Raw genomic sequence first — 15581 nt, 5'->3', positions numbered from 1 at the left:
GGTGGACACAGTGCCTCGCACGCATGCTTCTATTGCTTATAGCTGTTGAGGTTGGTTTGTTTTGGTTTTTGGGGTTGAACGTCCCACAGCGCCTTAGGCTATGAGGGACGCCCTAGTGAAGGGCTAGAAAATTACGACCACCTGGGGTTCTTTGACGTACACTCATATCGCACAGTACACGGGCCTCTAGAATTTCGTCTTCATGTAAATTTAAGGTTTCAACCGGTACATCTGGTTTTCCGAGCAACTCAGGAGCTATCCATGCATTACGAAGGCTCTTACGCTGATGAGCCATCCGACAAAATAAGTCTGTAGATATTAGGATGCTGGAAGCACCGGACAGCTGAATAGACTTTCTATTCAGGCGTGACAGTTTTTCTAGTGTATTTTCACTCCACATGCATATAGCGTTAGATAAAAGCATCAACTGGAAGAGTAGGTCCGAGATGACGAAATGTTGTATGCGGGCATGCGTTAGGAGATTTTGGTAGTGTATCACTTAGGCCAAGCAGGTTGGCTGCCTGGTTGTTAGAAATGTGGTGAGATGAGACAGTCGGCACTACAATGTAGGCAAGTATGGCCGAAAGAACAAATGTTGGACGCGAATGGCAGGTCCGACCACACTACTAGTAAGTTTCAACACAGATTTATGCATATTTTATCTCTGGTATATTTAATTATAATTTCAACCTAATTCTAGCGTAATTTACTGTTCCTATTTAACGACCCACTCATTCCCGTGTCCAGATACTCAATGTTCATTTTGAAAATAGTTGTATTGTTCAAACACAACGCGACCCGTTTCAAATTGCAGACACCACCATGGTTGAGCAAGAGTTCTGCATCTGCGATCACCCAAAAGGATGAGCAGCGGCCACATGCTGGACAAGAAGGTTCAGGCACTTACTTCGTCGAAATGAGTTGGTCCACAAGTAGAAGAGCTGCCAGGTACGGCACGTTCTCGTGGTCCTCTCAAAAGGCTGCAGAGAAGCGAGAGAGAAAGGCCTCCACGGTGAGTGACAGGCAGCCTTTGGAGAGGAGTAAATCATCGCAGCACAAAAAAAAAGCCGAAAATCAGCGCAGAGTATCCGCGGCCATCAGTAAAACATCAGTTTTGTCCCAAAGCATGTGCAGCTCTAACACCAAAATATCTAAAGGAAAACGAAAGGATTCACGAGCGACGCGAAGGAAGTCTTTGGGGGCGTCGTCAGTAGCATCAGTTTCTGCAAAGTCCACTGCACTTCTTGAGCTTTCTGAGGAAAGTACAAAATTATCACCTGCTGCAAGGTCCACTGCACTTCTGGAACTTTCTGCGGAAAGTACAAAATTATCACCTTTGAGTGGCCGGCGGCTACCAGGGAAGGCAAAGGCGGAGTACGAGTTATTACACGAAAAACAGCTGACAAAACTTCTACCAACGCGAGAAGCAAAGCTGAGGCGGAGCTCAGAGGTTACGTCGCAAATGTTGCATTCCGACATCACAACAGCTTCTATCAACGGAAAGAAGCAGCCAAAGGCGGCCTCCAAAAGACCTTCCATAGCCAGCGCCAAAGCACCCAGTCGCGAAAAAGCGGGCTCTCCGAGCACATTATTGAAGAATGCGTCTCGCAAAGATGCCGGTTCAGTATCTGTCGCGACAGAGAAAAAGAAAGGCGCCACTGGGCTCACAGAGGAATATCAAGGACATTCCGAACATCACGTAATCTTAAAGGCTCCTTATCAGTCTGATACCCTTGATGAAAGTCTACATCCCTTTCCGAAGGAGGGCGAAGCCAGACCACCCGACGTAGAGCAAGCGCAAACGCCTGTTTTGGAAGACACCTCGAAACCGCGGCCTGAAACGTCTGAGGCACCTCAAACTGCGGCTGGGGAGAACGCGCCTTCTGAACAATCGTCCCCGAAAGCAGCATCACAGGCGGCAGAGGCTCCAGATAGAGACGCTGCTCCAAAGCCAGATTACAGAGAAGGTATACCAGGCTTTTCTGTCACCAAAGAGATCACTGCCAGCACCCGCCAGGGATCAATTGGACAAAACCCCACAGGTTATACAACAACCGAAAAAACTAGGCACGATACTATTACTTCCAAAGAGGCTGGAGATAAGGAGAAGGTATCCAGCGGAAAAGCAGTCGACAACATTGGCGATGAACTCGGCGACGATGCTTTCTCGTCCGCTCAGGGCACACCAACGGCCGAAAAATCGCCGGCCGCGGAATCCGTATCGGCAGCTGGACACGCTGGCACTAGTTCAGTGGCCACTGCTGATGGTACAGTGCTCCCAAAGCGAGAGAGTGGATCGTCAGAGAAGACGCAGAAGTCGTCAACTTCTGATCGGAATCCAATGGCGGCGCCTGCCGAGAGGTCCGCCATCAGTGAACAACCGTCACCTGCACGAGAAAAACCTTCCGCTAAACTGGCTTCACCTGAGCCCGAAGCACAAATGCAGCAGTTTCCACCAACGCCTGAGACTGCCCCAGAACCTCAAGAACAGAGCAAACAGCAGCTGGATGAGATCCTAAGAGAGCTTGAGAACCAGACGTCTGTTATGTATCCCGAGAGCAACCTTGTCGTCGTCCTGGCACTTGTGTGCATTGTGTGGATCTGCGTCATTATCCTGCTCACTTATCCCGATCACAGCCCAGTCTGGCCGAACTCCTCCTCCACGGCCAGAACTCCGCGCCGCGTACTGAGCACATACCGACCTGAACGGGTGGCCCCATTTACTAGAGCGTACAGGTGCTCAACTGACTCTTGTGTAAAAGACGGCGAGTATTTCGCTGGCCTCTTCAACCATGAGGTGTCACCTTGCGACAACTTCTACCAGTATGTGTGTAGCCGCTGGGAGATTTTGATGCAAAGTCCAGCGGCAGGAATGGGCGTGGCGACATCCATAGATACAATGATGGAAGAAACCATGTACACCAGGGTTCTGGAGTACATACTGGACTCTACGCACGACGATGTAATCGAAGCAAAACGACTCTACCAAGCCTGCATGAGTCAGCATGGCGACGAAAGTAAAAGTGAACTCAGACAAATATTCGCTGCATGGCCGCCCGCGCAACGGTGGCCTGTCGGGAGCAATGTCCCTGTCACCGCATTTGACGTCTGGTCTGTCGCAGCAAGGCTCACGCGGGAGTTCGGTCTGGATGCTCTCCTCGGTGTTCAAGCGGCACTTGACAATACGTACGGACAGCCCGTGCTCGAGCTCCAGCTTCCGCGGCCGCTCTTTTTCCGTGGCGATGAACACCACAGCGCTATTGTCTCCATGTTTCGTGCGGCTATCTCTGAATCTGTCACCCTCCTCAAGACCACTGGCATGCTTTACGAGCTGATGTCAGACGTCATGGCCGTCTTCAAAAGCATCGCCAAAAGAAATCCGCTTTTCCCAGGTTTACAAGTAAAACTTGTACCCCTCGAGGACCTAGACAAAGGTCTCCGGATCTTTGCCACTGTCGTGTTCGAAGGTACTCTAAGGAGGAACACTACAGTACAGTACAGTAATCCAGTTTACTTCGACCACGCGTTAGCTGACATTTTTAATGAGTTAGGACCAAAATCCGTCCTTAACTACCTGGGCTTCCGCCTAGTTGTCTCAGTAGCGCCTTTTCTGAGAGACAACACAAACCTTCTCAAGCTGTACAGCGTCCAAGCCACTGGCCGCGTCCTCTCTCCGACTCCTAAGTGGGTCCTGTGCCTTCGCGCGGTCGAGTCCGTGCTCCCCGTATGCGTGGTGAAGGCCCACGCGAAGCTCACACTTGCAAGCGGCATTGACCTCACCATTCGAGCATGGATATCTCAGCTGGAGAGCATGTTCTTCCGCAGCATACGGCGCTACTCTTGGATGGACAGCAACACGCGCCACGTGGTTCACTTCATGTTGAGGCGTCTCCGAATGAACCGGTTCTATCCGCCGTGGTCCCTCAAAGACGATCACTGCGCAAGAGAGGCCCTGTCATCGGGCAGCAGTGCATTGAAGATGTTTCATGAGGCATCTAGGGCTCACCAGAGCCAACGGCTTGCGCAGCTAACGCGAAGAACACGGCCGCGCGACGTCGGCGACCCTTTCGGAACACTTGCCAGGTATTAAACCTTAGCGGCAGCTATTCGCCGCGTTAGCGCCTGTAATTAGCTATATGAGTGAAATATTTGTCCACAGTGTTGAATAATGCTACTATAGTTTGAGTACCAGCCGATTGTTTCAACAAAAAAAATCTAGACTCAGTTATGGGGCTGTGTTCACTATCGTGAATGAGGCTGTAATGGCGAGGCTGAAACGTCTTTCGTTTTAAGGATTTGTCAGCGCTCGATGTCTCAACGCCATGAATTATCCTAATCCCAGCGGTTTCCTTCACGCCCTTAATGTCAGCGTTTTATAGAGTGTGCCGTAAAACAGGCTCTCAGTGCCGGCTTCATATCTGAAGAAATACTAGGCTGACCACAGAAGCGCACTTTCTCAGGCTTAGAACTTCGTGTGTGGAAAAATACTGAAGGCATTGTTTGCTCAACTTAATGGCCCCCTCGAACAATGCATAGGGGTGCAAAATATTTGAAATGCTCTTCTACAGTTTGGCAGCTTTCTTTATTAAAGAGTTCATGCGGCAAATCCTAACAAACTAAAAACCTAGGCAATCTGCCTTGAGCGGCAACGAATAAACGCTCAGTTCAGAGAGTTGAAATACGAAAACGTCTTTCCATCCTGCCGACACGCATTCTTAGACACACCACGACCTTTCACATTTGAGGTTTTTCGGTGTCGTAGCTGTTCACCACTACGCTTACATGCAAAGTGCAAACAGCAGGTCGATAGCAGCCTCTATAAAATGGAATGCCGCGGTATTTCTGTACAGTAGCTGCTGCGCGTTCCGTGATGTGTTCGCCATGTTTCATCATGGCTAATTTTTTTGCTCATTTTACATTATTCGTTTCCCGTTTTACATGTTTCTATTCGCTCGTTACCTAAACATTAAGCCAGTTTTTCGATGCGTGCCTTAGTTTCATCTGATACCACCACATCTCGGTGGTTTAAAACAAAAATAACAGCAACTGGCCAGCGGAACGCATTGTTCAACAGAAACATCACAAGCAGAAAGAGATCTTCAAGCTCAAAGATGAAGCTTTTTTTGATACCATTAATTTGTTTAAAAAATGTGTCCATGAAAGCGGCAAGCCGTCTGTACTTGTCCCCTCAGGTTCAGCCCGGGGCACCAAGCGGTGTATGTTCCATTCGGAATCGTGAACGCTTCGGTGCCAGGCAACGGCACGGCGTTCACCTTTCAGCTGGCTCGCATGGCTACCAGGCTGTACGCCGGCCTGGCGCCAGCCCTGCTTGTCGACGGCGCAGCGGACGAGAACACGCTGCTCCGCTTCACGGACAGGGCACATCGGTTGCTGGACGAGCTGGTCGACTGCCTGGAGCGTGACTACAGCGTGCTTTCGGGGTCTATGCGCGGCGACGCCATCGTGGATCTGGACGAGGTGCGCTACGTGCTGCTGGCACACACGGTGGCCGTCGCCTTGGCACACGCCGCCTTCAAGGTGGGTGGCGACTTCTTTCCGTGGGTGATGGAAAACTCTGAACAAGTCTTCTAGATGCGCGAATGCGCCGTAATAGGCAAAAATTAGAAGATGAAGCGGGAGCTTGCTGGTGTCTTTCAAAGAACGAAAGAAGTCAGCTAGTTAAACGTCAGGAAACCAACGCGGAAACAAAAATTGAAATATCCGAGAGACGACGTCGCAATCTCAACTGCCGTGCCGTGAGTCGAGAACCATCGCACTACCATACAGCCAAGGGCTCATCGGGACGAGGAAGAGCTTGGAAGACGTGCTGATCCGCCCTGACTGTACTAGTAAGTAGTCAGACGGTTAACTGCGGTTGCCGTTGCACAAAGCGAAACGCGTTCCTTCTCGGCGCCTCGAACTGTTGCCTACAAGTGCAGGGGCTCTAAGGGGTGCGATCGACTTTCGAAGGAACCGCTGCTAGACAATCGCTCGATTTCTGCTTTGCCGCTTGAAGACATTGCAGTGGTGCCCGCAGTACGCTACTTCGTTCTTTCCTCATGCGGGTCGCTTTGAGCGCATGGTCAAGCGAATGGGTGAATGATCCTTTGTTGAAGCTCCACAGCAGTACCGCTCTGTAATGTTGTAAACGCGCCCTATGTGGAGGCGCTTCGCGCTTTGTGCCCATATGCCTAAGATCATCAGATCGCAAAAGTTTGTCCCTCTGCTACGCTGATACGCCTTGGTGCTGTTGTGCACCCCATCTATTTGTCGGCTTGTGGAAAAGCACCTAAAACGTGTTTGCTTCGTGGCGTAATTTTTGTCTTACTATTGTAAGTTATAAATAGTTTCAAAAATTACTCTTGGCACACCTTAATTCAGTGGATGCCCTTGTGCGCTAGTCTGGTTTATACCTGCCCATCGATCAACTGTTCCCGATACCTAATCAGTAATAACAGTAAGTGCCTCGTGAAGTCGTCGTTATGTTCGCAACAGAAGTGGAGAAGGACATGCAAGAATGGAGACGGGAAAGTTCTGAAGTGGGAAGGGGACACATGGCAGGAGGTCGTTCGGAACGAGGACAGGTGTAGAAGACGAGTTAAGTAAGAAGGAGAAGGGACATTTGGTGGCCCAGGCATCACTTCTATGACTATTGTAGTGTAAAATGGATCGGAGTGTAAAATGTGGTCCACGCCAACTCTAATGAACACAACGAACGCTGACGGCCTATGTCTCCAGCCCCGCGTGTCTGGCGCAACGTCGTCAATGCCAGCGCATGTAGCGCACACCTGTCACCACTGCCACTTAGCTTAAAGCATGGTCGAGGTGACCAGTGTTCCAAAAGGGCAGTTATGGTCCTTCCCACTCGTTCAGGTGTTTACCGAGATGTGTACACCTCGCCCTCAGCTCACGCTACGTATGTCCGGGCATTGCAGAGCTAAGGCACTACCAATTTTATGTACACCGCAATTCACGCAGAGGGAGATGCGCAATCGCTACTGCGCATGAGAGAGGGAGAGGGACTGCCGGCGAGGCAATGGAGAGCGCGCGGCGGCGGCGGCGGCGGCTCCGGCGGCGGTCCCGGCGCGCCGGCTGTGCGCCGTGTGACGTCACCCACTCCTCGCGCATGCGCAGCTTGGCCCTTCTAGTGCTCCGCGAAATGGCTCGGCAACTAGCGTAGTGTTGCTTTCACAACAAAAATGAAGTGAACAGCACGGCTTTGGAGGGATTTAATGTTGGTCAAATGTTTAGAGGAATCCCCCAATGTGGAGTAGATTTTGTAATAAGAGAGTAATTACTCATTGGCATCCACCCGAGCGCAGCCATACGGCTACAAAGGAAAGCTATACAGCTTTCTCAGAAACTTCGTGGTTAAAGAAAAATTCGTCCTGGTCCGGGGATCGAACCCGGGACCACCGCTTCACCGGAGCAGTCGCTCTACCAATTGAGCTAACCGGGACGGCAAGCTTATGGTAGGGCGAGAACGAATTGATCAATAACTCGAAGTGGGATGAGTGTTGGTCAAACAAACGCCTCACAAAAGCCTCGTATACTAAAGCAACACCCACTCGTAATTTGGAAACATCCGGTTTACTTGGAGTCTTGTCGAGCTCAGTAACTCACAGGTGTAAAAAAATATTTTGCGAGGATCTAACAGCTGAAGTGTAGTGATAGCGATTGAGTATCCAAGCAGTCCAAAAAGCAGTCAATAAGAGTTTAAAGTGGCAATAAATTCCTGGAAATAGAGCGACATGACATCTACTTAGAGTTAGCATAACAGCGAATCGGCCACGTAAAAATATTGATTGGAGGATAAGTTTGTTTGTTGCGGTTTTATGGCACAAAGAAAACTAAGGGTGTGATGCACGCAACAGGCGGCTTATGGAGGATAAGCTATTTTGGGCATGCCTGGGCAGTTATTTCGGTGCCATGAAGAGAAGCTAGCCCTTACGTTTGTAGACACGTTTATAAACTGTGCGTCTAACCAGTACGTGGGCATGCGGCTAAAACTTCCCGACTACTTGTGGGAAGATACTAAGAATTCAGAAAGCTTTGTTAAGAAGAGCGTGCAATAATAATAGAAATTTTGATTGTGCGATTTTAATGCTCCGGCGTGGAAGCGAAGTCTCTGCAATAATTAAGATGCAGAAAACTTATTTACCGCGCGGATACATTGCATTGGACGCGGACTTGTTTGTATTTGTCCACGAGATTGTTGAAAGAGAGGAAAAGAAGATCACAGAACGGACAGGACTAGCTGATGACATTCCGGATAATCTGAAACAAAGGAAACCATCTTGGCAGAACACGCAAGACTGTAAGCATAAAAAGGGCAACGGACATTCAATATTATGATATTATGGAATAAACTGCAATAATGCAGAAGTGACTTCCACACGAAAATTGTACAAGGCGTGGATACAGCTGGAAGCCAAAAACAGGGTTAATGAGGCTCTTGGAATTTATTCCCGCCCCTGTGCCAAGCTCGGGTGCAGACGCTGACTACCTTTACTTCGGAAATGATTTTCATCGTCACATGCAAATGCTTTACGAGTGCTGGGTGTGTATGCAAATGTAGCTTATTATGAGGTACTTGAGTTGGTACTGACCGACCAGCATATAAAACGCATTTATAGACGCACAACTTAGGCCCTGCACTGCGCCGTGGTGAGGCTGTAAGGGCTTCTGTAAATTTCTTTACGCATCGAACGACAGTGCGCTCAAGCACATCAAGGGGTTTTGGAGAGCGTGCATTGACTACTCCCATCCGAAACTGCAGAGAAGCATCCCGAATAGGCCTGATAAAGCGAAAAATAGTGTAGCGCTCATTTTGAGTTTTATTTCTTGTGGTCGAATATTGGGTGCGTTCTGTCACAAAAGCTCGTGATATTTTATCCTGAGACAGTGAAAGACCTTCTTTTCGTTTAAGTCTTCGCAATGCATGACCTAGAATGCACCATGGACTCGTAACTCGGACTCGTGCACTCGTGCACTCGTAACTAGAGAGCCGACCGAGATGCACATTTTTGCCCAGTCAACCGAGATTATTTATTCAGTAGATACGGCACATAGTCACCGATTGGTCCGCAGAGAGTCACTTGATCATTTACGATACCAGTATCTTAGAAAAAGTGTGCGGCCATCGTTATGGATGAACACGCTTTAACGCTGCAACGCGCCGTCATGTAACGCCATCCTAATCAATCAACTTGTGCTTTGTAAAGCTATTACAGCTGAAATGTGAAACAGCGCGAGTCCAGTACGGGCCAAGGAATAGTGCACGCCATCGGCGTTGTCTTCAAACTCCTTATCTCTTGGCTGTCCCAGGCGTGCACACACCAAGAACAAGCAAGAAAGAAAAAGAGCAAGCAGGATGATTGACTCACACTAATAATGCGAAGTACTTTGCTTATCACCAACCATCCTGCAAGCAGGGGAATTTTTTTTATATTGCGATAGACGCTGTGCTCATTCATACCTGTTTCCTGGATTTTCCGTCTTGACTCTGTCGATTAAGAGGTGATCTCGCTTTTACGATGCTTGCGGATTAGCAAGTATATGCGCCAATAACCTGTATATGTGTCATCTATATGTGTCAATAACCATCCTTTTTTTGCTTTCTTGCTTTCTCCTCGTGCGTGTACACCCGGCCAATTCTTTAAAATATCGCGCGACCTTGGAATAGGGAAACATTGAAGAAATTTCCATGCTGCGACAGTAGGAGTAGAAATAAGCTGGCTTTCATAGCACTGACGCTGGAGTTGCTGTAATTATTTAAAAGAATGAAACCGACCTTCGTGTTCTGGACAGATTCCAGTCGATAGATGAGCACCTATTGACTGAGGTCCCAAACTGATGTAGCATATTCCAGTTAAGTGCGAACCAACGATATATAAGGAAGTAAGTTTACAGGAGTAGAAGAAGATAAAAATTGCGACGTATGTAGCCAAGCTGCCATTAGCGTTTTTGGTTACATAATCTACCAGCGTCCTCCAAGGAAGACTAGAAGACATACATGTGCCTAGGTATTCGTAACAGGACATAGATTAGATGTTACTATTACTAAGGTGATATGAGGGCATTGTAGTTTTGCGACGAGAAACGTGCCTGTACTTGCATTTTTTTTTGTTTAGTTCCATGTGTTCGCCCAATCAAGAACGTGGTCAGCGTTTGTCCAATGACCTGTTAAATAACCATTATTCTAACTTCACGCGCACACATGCAAATATTCTTCATCATTAAAGATAAGAATTGATCCGCAGTCCCTGCAGTATGTTTTCTGGCTCCTCATACAAAATATATTTTTTTCACCCACAGGAGACGCTACACCTGAAACGCATCTGGAACATTGACTTCAGGTTGGCGTCGCTGCCAAACTTTACATCTGAGCAGCTCTTCTTTGCCCACTTTGCTCGCGACAACTGCGAGAGCAGCGACGACGTCTACAAGGCGCACAGCTACGCCATACATCGGCGCCTGCCGCCCGAGCAGCGTGTCAACTTCCCGCTGCGCCACCTGCCCGAGTTTGGAGCAGCGTTCCACTGCTTACGCGACGCACCAATGCGACCGCATAGTGGTGCCGTGTGCCCCATCTTTGACTCCGTTCAGAGGGATCGGTGACGTTCGTCATATCTAAATAATGGAGATCTCCGCAAGGTACTAAGTTTGGGGAGGATTGAACCGTGCATGTTTTAAGGCATAATTCTCTATATGTATTCGTTCGTAGTTTATAATATCTTGTGGGTGATGCAGAATTGCTTCTGGCACTTACCGTATAACAACGTTGCCATTTGATTTGCTCACTGATTTCTTCTGTTAGTTGTTTGTTAACTGTAGTGCCTTGACACACACGCTATGGGCCGCTGCGCTGGCTCAGTGGTTATGGTGCTCGGCTGCTGGCCCGAAAGACGGGGATTCGATCCCGGCCGCGGCGGTCCACTTTCGATGTAGGCGAAATCTAGAGGCCCATGTACTGTGCGATGTCAGTGCATGATAAAGAAGCTCGGTCAGGAGGTCAAAATTTCCGGAGTCCTTCACTACACCGTCCCTAATAGCTGGAGTCGCTTGAGGACGTTAAACTCCCATTAATCAGACCGAAGCTCACAATAGCTGCTTTCTTGTGGGCTATAGCTTCATTAAAAATGGACGGTTTCGAAGCTAATTCTCCAAAGGTGTGTGATCGTCATAAACTTGAGATTTGACCTCCAGTAATGAGGCTAGAAAAGACTAGCCACTGAAGTGAGTGTAGTCGAACGTGACTTGACAGTTTTTTTTAACCAGCTACTTCTTCGTTCAAAGAGATTCCTTATCGCAGATTCTGGTTGCGCTGCATGGGACCGCACAACATGGACAAGCTGCGCACTGTGCTTTAACCGCAGTGCGCAAAACGCCTAGGAAAAAGGGCGAAAACACGCGTGTTGTTTCCAAAATGCGGGATATTGGCGCAAAACTTGACTTCTTAAGCCCGACCCACATGGAGCGGTTTTCTCGCGGAAAACCTGCGTACGGCCGCCCGGCGGCGGCCGCTTGGCCGCCGGCGGCCGTTCGCCGCCGACCAAGCAGTGCTAGATACGTTCGCCCGGCGGTCAGCCGCTCACCGGAAGCGGCGAATGCGGGCTGTCAGCGCGGACCAATGAGGGCGCTCTCTTCCCGCATCTAGCTTCCGCCCGCGCGCGGCGACAAACATGGCGGCGCCTTTCGAAGCCGGACCCCTCGCTTTGGACTGAATTCTCGTTGTTGCTGCCTTTTTCACTGCGTTCACTGGCCGTAAATGGAGCACCGGTCTTTCGCTTCGTCTCGCCTTGCCTATAATAAAACTTATAAGTGATCAATTTGCCTTATTTTTTTTTTTAGAGTGACGATTCTCCCACTTCTAGGCTTAAGAGGAGAGCCGGTTAGTTTACAATAATGGTTCCTGTCCCGAGAACCAGATGGCGCTACTATAGGCTGAGTCTATTTTTGCGCCTCTGCTAGCAGCAGCTGCCGGTGGCTCGGCGCGCAGGGTGAAACCGAGTGGGGGTGGAGTGGAGAGGGGAGATAGCATACGCTGAACTAAAAAGTGAGAATGCGCCCTCCAATAAACAATGGCTTTAGAGTAAGCTTACAATTTTTTTTTTTGTCGGCAGCGGTTTGGCGGCAGCCGCCCGTTTTCCGCCTCTTGTGGTGCGGCACAGCGGCGGTGCGTCCGCGTTCCGCCGCGCCGCTCAACATCCGCAGCGCAAGTTCGCTCCATGTGGGTCGCCCTTTAAGGGCTACACTTCGGTCAGTAAAAGCACATCTAAATATCTGAAATATGCATGGGTTCCCTGAAATCCACTCGATGGTTGCTGAAATATGCAGCACTGACAGGCGACGGACGAAGAGAGGAAGAGACACACAGTTGCGCTAAGGGAGTGATCGCCACGTTTCATACAGTGACCCAGAAAATTCTTAGCCAGTGATGCTAGCGTGCATGTTCAATTCAACGAAAAAGAAATAACGCGCTGCGCACATTTCCACAACCTACAAAACACAGAAGCCAAAAAAACACAGGCCAAGACGTATCAAACGCCGCTAAGAACAAATAGAAACGAGAAGGAGCACTGAGGTGTGGGCGGGGGGAGTTTAACAATCTTTGGCAAAAAACGTGCTATACGTGCCGGCGATTATGAAGGGCTCAATGGTGATTGAGGTAAAAGTCAAAAAGAATGAGATGCAGAAGTCAGTTAAAAACGCGGAAGGCAAAAGTTTTAAAAGCTAGTAGACAGTGTAAAAAATGCACGCAAACTGAGAGAGATGTGAAACAATGGGTGAAATGAGGCGGCAAAGAACAAGACCTAAAAAGCAGGCGACGAGAGGTGACAAAAAACACGCCCTGAACAAACGCGATGTGCGCTGAAGCAGTGAAAGGAGCAAAAACTTGAATGGAAGAATAAAAGTTGCTTCCCAAGAGTAGTTAATGAGAGAAATGGCAAATGGGTGTGTTGTTGAAATGCAAGCGCGTAAGTAACCTATCTGCGAATCGGATCGGAAAGGAATAAAATCTTTTTTTTTTTTCAAAAATGCTACTCATGGTGCACTGACGCAGACGTCCTGTTTCTAGTTGATGAGAGCTGCCTCAAAATATGGTGTATGGTTTATATGGAGCTTAACATCACAAACAAACTCAGGCTTTGAGGGCAGCCGTAATGAAGGGCTCCGGAAATTTCGACCACTTGGGCTTCATTAACGTGCACTGATATCGCGAAGAACACGGGCCTCTAGACTTTTGCCTCCATCGAAATTCATTCGCCGCCGGGACCGAGAGTGAACCCACCTCTTTTCGGTCAGCCATCAAGGCGGCTGGCTGCCTCGATTATCTTTTCGACTAAGTTGATTGCTGCTCATTGCTAGAATTTTGTTTCCTTATTAATCGGAGGCTGGTGACATGGGCTGCAGTGTCGACAGTGTATGGTCAGGTTGCTAGATTTGTGATCCTTCACAAATCTAGCAGTCTCTTGCGAGCAGTCTCTTGTTAATACATCGACCAGTCTAGCCGATGTAACCCTCGCCACACGACAGAGGGATTGAGTAGACAACTCCTGTGGTGCATCTAAAGAAAGTGCCGATGTTTAACAAAGCATGCACGAATGTTTTCACCGGAACCGTTCTCGCGCCTACATAATCTACAGTGGCGGTGTGGAAATGGGGGGGGGGGGGGGGTGACGGCTGAATAAATAATGTCATCTCCTATCATTTCGAGACAGTTTAATACCTAGTGCACATATGGTATTACGTCAAATTAGGGTATCATGGCATCCACTTCCAACCAGAATGGCTGCACGTGGCGCCACGCAAAGAGGGTTCGCTCATTTGACGTCCGGTCGGATGCTTACAGGCTGTAACAGAAGTTGAGAGCCCAGGGGGTTAGCCGTTAACCCCAGTATTCACAAACTGGCCTTACCTTTACCTTAGTTTAACTCGAAGGGCGACTTTCAGATAGGTTAATGAAAGTGAAAGGTAAGGGAAAGGTCAAGGCGCCTGTCAGAAATCCACCTTTCGGCAGCCTTACGGAAAGTGCCTTTACCCGCAGAAGTAAGAGGTATGGGGACGAGGCTAAATAAATATTAATGCTTCCCTCATTACCGCATGTACTGATAGCTTATTTCGGAACTGTAGAAAGCAGTTAAGCATAACTGGACATCTCGTAATTGTTCAATACACAAAATTAATTAGTCTGGCTCGAATTTTGACGCACGTTTCCTTTTGGTCTAGCCACAATGATAGGCACCCGTCGCTACAAGAAGCTTGGCTGAGTCGACTTCGATTTTTGTTTGTTTCGTGTGTTTCGAGCGTGGTGTGTTGTGCTTGTGCGCGTGTTCTTTTTTGTTGTTGCTGTTCTGCGCCTAACGTCAAAAATGTATATTTTCTTAGGATTGTTGGCCAATGACTAGTTTCTGGTAGAAAGAGCAGCCACGATACCAGGAAATTTCACCCCATAATCGCTTTGCTGCCTGGTGCGGCTCGCCTGTCTGCTGCTAGATCCTCAGCTGAAGGCGTCACGGAAAGCGGGCATAATTTTGTTTTATTATGTTAAGCGGTCTGATTAAAGGTGTGACGAGAGTATTATTTTTATTATAGCTCTGGCCAGTTCCGAAGCGCCCTCAGCTGCGGCATCGAGGCGAAAGCAGCTAGGCTCGACGACCAGGGCAGCCAGGAAGCAGAGCTGTTGGTCGCCTGGCGTGCAGGCAGGCGACATCACTGCCGAAAGCTAGGCTGTTGCGCAGGCATGCTGTCGTTGCTCGAATACAGCAAGCAGCCTGATAGCATGGCTGTTTTGTTTTTTCTGGCGCGAACGTGTAGAATGTGCTACCCCAAGCCAGCAGGCAAGCCGGCCGGCCTGGATCTTGTGCGCGGGCGTGATAAAAATGAACTGAAGATTATCTTGACGTAAATAAACGCTAGGATAGAAAAATGTAAAACATATCATTTTTGTGGAGCGCTGCCCAATACCGAGTCTCTGTTCAAAGTTACAACTGTGATTCGAGCCTACTTCTCGCTAGAACGCCTCGCAGCTGCCGCTGGCCTGCCGTTGCGGTCTGGCTCGCCTGGCGCCCTCCAGCAACAGTGCCGAATGTTTCGCTCAAATCTACCACATTGTGAGATGACGCCGTTTACAGCAAAGTGATGTAAACAGCGCACCTTTTATTACAGCGCAGGCGACTTCCGCAGCACTATCTGCTGCGGCTTCAATGCGAAACGGGTGATAGGCCTAGCGGCGACCAGTGCAACCAGGCACAGTATGTCCCGCAGTGCCCCCGCGGGCGGTGCCGTTGCCGAAAACTCGCTCCTTGCGCAGGCATGCTTTGTGGCTGCTGAGGCAGTCATTCTGACAACATGGCTGTTTTGCTTTTGTGATGCGAGCTTCAACAACGCGAAAGTATGACACCGGCTGCGGGCGGTGCCTGCGTCGAACGGCACACCATTGTTTGCCGCTTGGTGTGTGTCCCTGCTCGCAGTGGGGTGGCAGTTCGCAAGCTTCGACCGGCGGAGTCTTCTGCTTTAGTTTGTGCATATCTTCCGCTTATGGCAACTTGACCACTGCCGGAAACAATGTTGGTGCG

General features: G+C 49.1%; 1 protein-coding gene across 1 annotated transcript; it reads left to right on the top strand.

Moving 5' to 3' along the window:
* Window positions 1-2341: 2341 nt before the first annotated feature.
* LOC149362265 (membrane metallo-endopeptidase-like 1) lies at window positions 2342-10620 on the top strand. Its single transcript, XM_089568250.1, has 3 exons — window positions 2342-4083; window positions 5193-5538; window positions 10318-10620. Exons 1-3 carry the CDS (start codon window positions 2342-2344, stop codon window positions 10618-10620), a joined length of 2391 nt encoding a protein of 796 aa, XP_089424376.1.
* Window positions 10621-15581: the final 4961 nt, after the last annotated feature.

The sequence above is a fragment of the Amblyomma mixtum genome, chromosome 2, assembly GCF_055824585.1.
Source record: "Amblyomma mixtum isolate Tamu chromosome 2, ASM5582458v1, whole genome shotgun sequence".
Lineage (NCBI taxonomy): Eukaryota > Metazoa > Arthropoda > Arachnida > Ixodida > Ixodidae > Amblyomma > Amblyomma mixtum.
This window is presented reverse-complemented; position numbering and strand designations above follow the sequence as displayed.